The sequence below is a fragment of the Cryptotermes secundus genome, unplaced genomic scaffold (assembly GCF_002891405.2).
Source record: "Cryptotermes secundus unplaced genomic scaffold, Csec_1.0 scaffold197, whole genome shotgun sequence".
In the NCBI taxonomy this organism is placed as follows: Eukaryota; Metazoa; Arthropoda; class Insecta; order Blattodea; family Kalotermitidae; genus Cryptotermes; species Cryptotermes secundus.
Window position 1 is genome coordinate 1732090 of NW_019744107.1, and position 9754 is coordinate 1741843.

General features: G+C 37.2%; 1 protein-coding gene and 1 long non-coding RNA gene across 10 annotated transcripts in view; both read left to right on the forward strand.

The window, feature by feature from the left end:
- LOC111874375 (alpha-1,3-mannosyl-glycoprotein 2-beta-N-acetylglucosaminyltransferase-like) overlaps positions 1-4292 on the forward strand; it is an 18350-nt gene extending 14058 nt beyond the window's left edge. For 8 of the 9 annotated variants that reach the window (XR_002844549.2, XR_002844545.2, XR_002844547.2 and 5 more), the window contains 3 exons: positions 811-1001; positions 2369-2468; positions 3521-4292. Coding sequence is in view for 1 of the 9 variants with exons in the window: in XM_023869834.1 (XP_023725602.1) it covers positions 811-1001; positions 2369-2468 (291 nt within the window). In the remaining 8 variants the exon portion in view is untranslated. The remainder of the gene's footprint in view (positions 1-810; positions 1002-2368; positions 2469-3520) is intronic. The other variant, XR_002844550.2, reaches the window with a different exon arrangement.
- Positions 4293-7106: 2814 nt separating this feature from the next.
- On the forward strand, positions 7107-9306 carry LOC111874389. Its single transcript, XR_002844554.2, has 2 exons — positions 7107-8018; positions 8629-9306. It is a non-coding gene; the product is annotated as an uncharacterized LOC111874389 (long non-coding RNA).
- The last annotated feature ends 448 nt before the right edge of the window (positions 9307-9754 follow it).

The window sequence follows — 9754 nt, forward strand, 5'->3', positions numbered from 1 at the left end:
AAATGCCTTCTGCCAGTCTATGAAGCAAACACACAGTTCTTCATCTATCTCCAAAGTTCGTTCTGCTATAATTCTCATCATCCCAATTGCATCCCTGGTTCCTTTTCCTCTTCTAAATCCAAACTGATCTTCTCCAAGTGTATCCTCTATTTTCCTTTCGATTCTTCTGTACCATGTTCCAATCTTGTATCCATGATGTTCCTTCTGATCTTCGCACTTTTTCTTGTTGTAACGTCTGCATGACATTTCCTCTAGAAACACTCCCCCCCAGAGTTCCGATTGGGGGAGTAGTTTACCTCCAGATTGTTTTGTCTCCAGAGGAAACATCTCACATACATGGTATCTCTGTTTTAGGAAAGAGACTATCCAGGAAAAGTGATAATATGGTAGTTTTTCCATTTGCTTTCCACATCGCAGTACAGCAGCCGTTCAAACCACTCTGGTCACGCCTGTTGCTATACGAACTTGAATCATCTCAAGCATCATTTGCTCTGTGCTTCAAGTCGCTACTGACGACGCTGCTTTCGGCATCAGTTTTTGGTTTTTGGTGTCTCTCTTCGTCTGATGTCTACCCTTTGACCTGTCCAGCAAGGGAGGCCCTGCCAGTAGCTATGCTACCACTGGTATAGCTCTCAGGGTCCTTGGCATACTCAAACCCCCTCACCACAATAAGGTGGAGACACCAACGAGGGGAAGCTTTTATATATTGCTATAATTTTATCTCAGTTACATGGATTACATTTTTGGGATCAAATAACTTTCTTGATCATAATGCCAGTATAAGAATTATGTTTTGTGTTACATGTACAGATGTGGGACTGGGATATGTGGATGCGGCTACCTGAGGTTCGGAAAGGCAGAGAGTGTGTGATTCCAGACGTCCCTCGGACGTACCATTTCGGTGCTTCGGGTCTGAACATTAATTCCTACTTCCAAGACGTCTACTTCAAGAAACATTCTTTCAATACCTTGCCAGATGTGAAGCTTAAACATGTTGACAGGTAATGCATATTATTCTTAATTTAGTTGACATTCCTTTATAATTTATGGAATATTCATAATTTTTGTCACTGTGTAAGAAAGCATTTTAGTTAATATGAAGCAAAAGATATAGACATTCATGTGTAAAGGAATACCTCAGTTCATCTTAACCAGAACACTGTTAAGACTTTAAAAATTTAGTCCACACAACAGTTATATGAAATTCTGTTTTTCTGATGGTACAGTAAGACCCCCGTGTAAGATTATCATTGACCCAAAACTTTTCATGTAGCACATTGAAATCTAGGTGAATGACATGTTTACTGTATTAAATTTGTTATTAAATCTGAATTGTTTCTTAGGATCTCCCATCCAGTTCATTACTGTAACAGATAAAATTGTAACTTTCTTGTCTGTTTCTTATAACAAATCCAATGCATAACACCCAAAGCTATTAAGAAATGTACCCTGCATTTGTGCCAGTATGTTGAATGGCTACAAATATTAAAGCAATGTGCAAGGGTGAATGAAGTTTTGGATAAAATTGTTATCCTCATACCCAGGTTTAAATCTGATGAGTATGCTTTATTAAGATATGAAGTGTTCATATGTTTGTGTTATTGGACTGTTATCCCTTCTGCATAATTTTGGCTGCTATATATTGTGACATTGACAAGGAAAGTTACTATATCCTGTACCATGAATGGGTACTTTTGTTTGTATGAACTAAACAGTTCAAATGAAAAACAAAGCCTCCCTTAATAGTTAAAAAACAGGGCATTTACTGAAAAAATATCCTGAGCTAAAAACCCAAGGATTTCATAATGAAATGCATGAGTTCATTTCATTTCATTTTATTCACCTTCCAGACATGCTGTGCTGTTGGTAGAGAGAGATAACCCTCCTCTCTCTTTCTTCTGCCTCCAAACATGTCTCCTCTTCCTGCTTTCTTTCCCACCCTCTTCCTCCTTGTCACCCTACCTCCTCCACCCCATATTTCCTCCTCACTCACTTCCAACCTTCCCATTCTCCTGACTTCTACCACTTCATGCTCTTCGTCATGCCACTTCTTCATACCTCTTCTTTCCCCTACTTCCACCAACCTCCTCCTCTTCACCCTACCTCCTCTGATGCATAATGGTCATAATGTTCCTCTAGAGAGCAGCACCTCATAGTGCTTACTTATCCTACCACTTTTAGTACCCCATTACATATATACTGTATCAAGTTATTGAAATTAGGTATTTGCAACAAAGCAGAACATAGTGAGCATGCGTAGCAGTTTCTTTCTTGAGTGAGATTTTGCTCTGTATTCAGTCATCCTATGTTGATGTTTCATTGGGCTTCATAGAGTACTCACATAACATTATTCTGCAAATTGTTTCAGTGCTTCAGGATCTGGGACCTTGATGTTCGGGGTTATCACAAGAGTAGTGAAGGGCAGTGAAATGCTTATCATAGGAGTGCTGTACTCAGAGTATTCATAAGTAAGACTTCTAGAAACACAAATATGAATACTGTAGTGCTAATACAAGTCTCGGTGAAATGATCAATCCTTTTGACGGTCCTCATCATATCCTAATGTAGATTGTTACATTGTCATCAGAAGTTAACTAGTTTCTTTTTTCAACACACAGTTGGAACCTGAATCATGTTATTGGAGATCTCATTTTCTTCATAAGGTTGCCTACCCAAGGTATGATGTATGGTCGGAGATGATTTGGACACTGTTTACCATCTCTTTAAATGAACTTTAGTGCCCCTGTTTTTTGGGCAGTTTATGATGACAGTCAGTAGGTTCTTCTGTCATTATTGGTATTTAACAAGCTACAGACCATCACATACCAAAAGACTGCAGTATTCACTATCCCATGCGTCTCAGATTGCATAGTTTGATATAAGTTGGTTCCAAAATTATACCTTGTTTTTAGGTTTGCAGTTAAAGCAGGGTGGTCCTGGGTGGTGCCCTGTTGCTGTTTGGGTGCTGGGGCGCATCTCCAACATTTCTATTGTGGACAGTGTTGTCAAACTTCAATACTTGTTATTAAAATCTACACTTCTTTCATTCGTTCCTCACAGATTACAATTTTGCTTCAATAATGCAGTTCTGTATTCATGAAAATTCTTGAAAGGATCATTTCAAATGTATTTTTATTGAAGGTTTTACAGTCTTTAAACGTAAAAACCCTTTTACATTATTTCATTTTTGATCTCTACCCCTGAGATCAAATTCTCAGCCTCTTTAAAAGACACAGTTTTCATGATCAGTGTTTTAAAGGTTTCTGTAATTAAAAGAGCAAAGTTAGCATTATGCAAATAACAAGAACTGCCTTGAATCAGGATTCCTGTCCATTTATTTCAATTTGGAGCTGTGTGCCAGGGTGCCAAAGCACTTTACTTTTAGGACTACATCGATGCTTGTTTCTGACTCTGATATTTTATGTTCAGGGGTTATAAGAATGAATATATGAACAAGCATGACAGTTATTTTTATTAGTTATGCGTGATTTGTTAATACAGAGAATATTATTTATTTCAGAAAATTTAAACCATCGAATGTCACTCCAATTTATTTGGAACCTCATCAAGAGAAGACTAATATCAGATAGCAGGAGGTAACAGCGTTTAGAAGATTCATGGATCCTGCATTGTCGTGAAGATCATCCATCTGTGACACAGAGATCTTAATTTCAAGATAGGGCATTATTTTACGGCTGTACCATCTTGCCTGTGCCAATTTGTTATGAGGAACTGTAGAGAACTGTTCTTCTTAAGATGCCAGAACTGTGTGCTGATTTCTGCCTCTCCGTGATATGTGACAGTAAAAGGGGAGTGTACATTGTGAATATGTACCAGAATGAAAATATTACTGTAGGTCCATAGAAGGAAGCAGGTATGCCATCTGAGTTGCAGTTACAAATTTACAAAACAGTAAATTGCTATTTATCTGGTGTCCATGCATCCAGGATTTTCATTCAGCTGGCAAAAAATTCTAAGAAAATTATAAAGTAATTAAAAAATTATGAGTATTTTCACTCACTATACAATAGTCCTCCCAGCTTCCACTAGCAGCACTACCCATTATGCAGATGCCATTTCAGCAGAGACTAGTTGAATTTGTGATCTTGTGAATTTAAAATCTTTCATTTGTCAATCTGCAGTATTGTATGGGAATAGTCCATGCAAGAACTAAAGAAAGGACATGATATTTTGATTATAAATTGGGTTTCTGCAAGAACTTTTCTCGTGGAAACAGCAGAATAATGTAACTGGCAGACCCCATTCTCTATACATGCCAAGTAAATGTGGTTTACTGTACTAATTAATAGGATAGATTCGTCTTCAGTATAAATGAAAACATATAAATCAAGAAGAAAGCAGTCTTCTGGGATTTGGCATCGTGTNCGTGGCTGTGTATAAACAGCTCTATTTACATCAGTGATACACTGATTCATATATAATAAATGAATGAATCAGTGATTCGCTGAGATGTGCCAGAAAAGTGGCACAACACAAATTAACATGGGAAAAGAGATTTAGCATTTTTTACTGGGTTGAGGTAAGCTGTTTGTGTCATTCCCTGGCTGCATTACTGTAGTCGAAAGAGGCCTCTCATAAGAATTTGTAAGATTTGTAATTCTTTGTTTAATTTGCAAACTCTCTGAAGCTCTTATTACATTAGAAAGTGGCATATCTTCCTCTTTGTTCTGGAGTACATGAATATGAACAAATTTGTTCACACTCATGTGAAATTCATTTGGAAAGTGAAATGGATACTGACTGACACTTTGAGTAGTGTTGCTTGTTAGAGAAGGAATGTTACTGTAAAACTGCTGAAGAATCCTATTAGTTTGTACTTCTCAAACTGTTTCATGTTGTAACAAAAATGAATATTGCTTTGTTCACAATGATGAAATCCAGGAAAAACTGCCATCTTATGTTTTCTGCAGTTTTGTAAAATGTGAATATACAGCTGCTTCAAGAGTAGGATTTTTCAGAAAAATAAATTTTATTTTCATATTGAATAAAAGTTTCTTTTGATACCAGATGTGCCCATACAATATACATTTGAAACACATTCCTTTTCCTCTCTTCTGCCCATATTTTATAAGTTAAGACTGCAGAGATATAATAAAGATGGTTGCTGATTCTTCTCTACAAAATGCGAGAGCCTTGAAGACTCACAACACTACGGGCCTACACAGCCTGTTAATGGGATAGCTTTACCTTTCTTTTTCTTTTCTTTACCAGTACAGCCTATCCAAGTTTTCCATAGTCCTTAACCTAGAAAGATACCCCACCTCAGTTATATAGCCTGAGCCTAGACTAGCTAGCATTAGTGTGAGATATTCAGTCTGACTTGATCCTGCCCTGAACTGTACAGTCAGGACATTCAGCCACCATGAGCCTTGCCTAGACTAGCAGGAGCCCTAGCTAAGGCAAGAGAAAAGCCTAATTTTCCCATGTTTCCAGGCTTAAATAGCCCATTACTCCCATCCCTCACCCACAGCAAGCAAGCCAAAATTTATCCAGCCCAAGAACAGTCTAATTATCATAGAATTTAGGTTCTGACAGGGACTTGAAGTGGCTAGATTAATAGCTGTGGAACAAGCATATATATTCCTGAAGAATAACCTAGCCTGGTCATTGCTGCACATGACAACTAGCTTGAAAACAGCGTAGCTATCCAGGCTAGTCAGCTGAGATCTAATGTATCTTAGCAATATATAAAAGCAGTTCAAAACCTGCCTCCATCTGCAGATAGTGTCATAATCCCGACGACAGATGTCACGAAGGTAACGAAAGGCCAATAGCCAAACCATGTGATCATCTCGACCATTCATAATCGCTGTATGCGTTGGAGAATTTGGGCCAATGACAACACAGTTCATTTCAAACAGCAAAGGTGTAATGTGGTGGGAAGTGCTATGTATGGCAACGTATGTTGTTAGAATTACTTTCGATTCGCTTGACATTTGTGTCAGTTGGGAAGGGCCCGGAAGGAGCTTGGTTTTGTTGAATTCAGTTAAGATTACAGGATTTTAATTAATTAGTAATATTCGGTAATATTTACGTACGTTGAGGTAGTGTGGCGTTAGATGTTTGTAATGTAAAAGCTTTCTGTGTATGCTGTGATGATTTGATATAAATTTGTTCAGTAAGCAGGAGACGCGTATACTTGACAAATATTTTTCATCGTACATCTTCGTGAATATATAAATTTGAATCATATAGACTCATATTAGAGGTGCCGCTGCAGTTCTGCATTTGGGTTATGGTTGAACGTGTCGGTACGTCAGCTCCTTTAGGTGGTTCACAAACGTAAGCCCGTCACTGTAATCGAAAAAAATTAACAAACTCACAGTTAGTATGCTGTGAGATGAAACAGATATGTCATTTGATGACAAAGTTATAGATGAAGAAAGCAGTCTTCTGGGATTTGGCACCGTGTATATGTGGTTATATACACGGTGCCAAATCCCAGAAGACTGCTTTCTTCATCTATAACTTTGTCATCAAATGACATATCTGTTTCATCTCACAGCATACTAACTGTGAGTTTGTTAATTTTTTTCGATTACAGTGACGGGCTTACGTTTGTGAACCACCTAAAGGAGCTGACGTACCGACACGTTCAACCATAACCCAAATGCAGAACTGCAGCGGCACCTCTAATATGAGTCTATATGATTCAAATTTATATATTCACGAAGATGTACGATGAAAAATATTTGTCAAGTATACGCGTNGAGTTCAATTCAATTCAGTTTTATTTCATCCATGAATCATTATACATGATATGGGACAAGTCAAAGATTAATATTAATACTAATACTAAATAGTAATAAGAATATAATAATACAGAAATAGTATGCCAAATTATAATAAATAATAATAATAATAATAATATAGTAATACAGAGATAATAATATGACAGTATAATTAGTCTTGAAAACAGTTTCTGTGGTCTTAAATCCTCCATATGTCCTATTGTACCTTTACTGGTGGTAATGCCTATGGAGATTTGATGGAATGAGGATTGGCAGGGGAAACCGAAGTACTCGGGGAAAACCTGCCCCAGCGCCACTTTGTCCATCACAAATCCCACATGACTAGATCGCAGCGGTGGGAAGCCAGCGACTAACTGCTTAAGCTGTGGCGCGGCCATTCAATTCAATATGACAATATAATAATAAATGACTATAATAATTTAGCAATCTTGAAGGCAGTTTCTGTGGTCTTGAATCTTCTTTAAGATGGTACTAGGCAGATAATTCCCAGAAGCAGTCACGAAGTGTTATTTCCTGGAGAGAGAATTGAACTGAGCAGTAAGCATTCTCATGACTTATATTATCCAACACTATGAGGCTAATTTATTCTTGGTATATATAATTTAGACTGACTAAAACTCTTTTCTAACAAATAAAATACTCACCTACACTGTAAAAATAATAAATGAACTGAGCGATAAGCGTTCTTATGACTTGTATTATTCAGTACTATTGTATTGTATTTGGCTCATGAAATTTGGTGTTGTAGGAGAGTTTAAAAGTAGATACAAATTTTGTGTTAAACACTGTTCTTTGTTGGTAAGTATCAGCTTGGTCATAGTGAACTGTAAGTAATGAAGCTTCACTGTTTCAGTTACTTTCTTTGCAAATAATTTTGCAGTATGAAAGTTTATGTTGACTCCCATCAATTCTCCATGCCTTGCATAGTCTTTTGAGTGGTTTGTAGCCATATTTTATTGTTGAGGAGAATGTTAACACTGTTCTTGTAATGATGGAACTGATACATGACTCAAGTTCTGGGGAAGATCAGGATTTTCATTTTATAAGCTGATTGTTCTTGACATTTATTATTGTGCTTGAATATTCTTGTTCCGTTTTGTTTCCAGTTCCTCTAGAACCAATATTTTGTCCCTGCTAATAATCTAATATAGATAATTGCATTTTATAAAAGCTGTACCGACATCAAAGTGTGTGAAGCAGTGAAAATACAAATGTGGCTATGGATATCATGGTGTTCTGCCTGTAGTAAGTGAAATGTAGAGTACAAAATTATATAATTACTGCCTGGGAATTTTGGTTGGACAGGAGTTTGGAAATGGAAAATAAGCATGAGTTCTTCCATGAAACTTTTTATATATAAGTAGTGCAGTATTGCATGGCTTTCATTTGTAAGGGAATGGAAATTAATTTCCCATTTTTAAGGAGCTGAAGTCTTTACTTTTATATATATTTACAGTGTTCTAATATGGAGATATCTTTAAACAAAATTTACTTAGTGTATGGGTATTATTAGTACCTTTTCTTTAGGCCAGTATGTATACCAGCAGATACTTGATCTGTATTGACAGATTTGTCAAAAGTCTCACATATTTACCATTGAATTGTATTTTTCAATCTTGAGGCAAAAACTGAATATGATAATACCAGTAAACATATTTCTGGGGGTGGAGGTGGGGGGTGCCAAGTATTATCATGCAGGAATATTATGTAACCATAAATTTTTTGTGTCATTACAAGCCACATAGAAGTTTTACATTCTGTTGAAATTAAAAGTGCATAACATTTGAAATCGTACATACAGAATCACATGCAAATCAGAATCTCTTTTTTAATGCTATTCATGTAATTGTTTCAGGCCTGTGACCTACTAGCACGAGACCTCAAGTGACTTGTCTGCCATAAGATGAAGTAGTTATTGCTGTACAGTCATAACGATCATATTACAACATTTCTCTGACGTCCATTATGCTTTCCTATCTTCCATTCATGGCTCTTTCAGGCTGCCTTTTCTCTTGCGGCTATGCCACCAGAATCTGTGCATATCAGGACTGAAGTGAAAATCTGCGCATGTCAAGAATGAAGTGAAAATCTATGCATGTCAGAACTGAAGTAAAAATCTGTGCAAGTCAAGACAGAAGTGAAAATCTATGCATGTCAAGACCGAAACATGACAGGAAGATAATATTACAGTATTACAGGAAGAACTGTCAGTTTGATGTGTGTGACCATGTCAGACTGATACTTATTTGTCCAACAAACTGCCTCTCTTGCTTTACTGTACTGTATTTGCTTCAGGAGGATAACACATGCACGTGATATCATCCGACTTTGTGTGTTCCTTTGATGCCTTCGATGTTCAGCATTGAGTAATATTCACTTGCTTTTCTTTATTGCCACTACATGTTTCAGCCCAACAAGCCATCTTCAGGTGTACAGGTTGTTGTGATTGCAGAATCTGCTGCTTACTGTAATGCTGTTTTGTTCCTGTTACGTGGAGGCCTTTGACTGTATCTGGTTATGTGGGTTAGTCATCTGTTTTTTATTTAGATGTCCTTGAGCTGCTGGTGTTTTCTTCATGGTTTTGTTTGGCTGTGGCTGTCTTGAATGTTCTTGTTGGGGAAGGAATTTGTTGTGTTGATGATCAACCACAGCACAACAAACATGCCCAGCTCAAGGACACCTAAATAAACAACAGATGGTTAACCCACATAACCAGAGCCAATCTGAGGCCTCCATGTAACAGAAACAAAACAGCATTACAGCAAGCAGCAGGTTCCTTCTTCACAACCTGTACACCTGAAGATGGGCAGTTAGGCCGAAACATGTAGTGAAAACAAAGAGAAAACTGTGAAAGAATGTTAACTGACGTTGCACACAGATGGCATCAAAGCAAAATGCAAAGTCAGAACTAAGCAGTGCAACAGGATGCTGCAATGTAACATTATGCCTGATATCAGTTTTTATGTAAAATTCCTTCATGG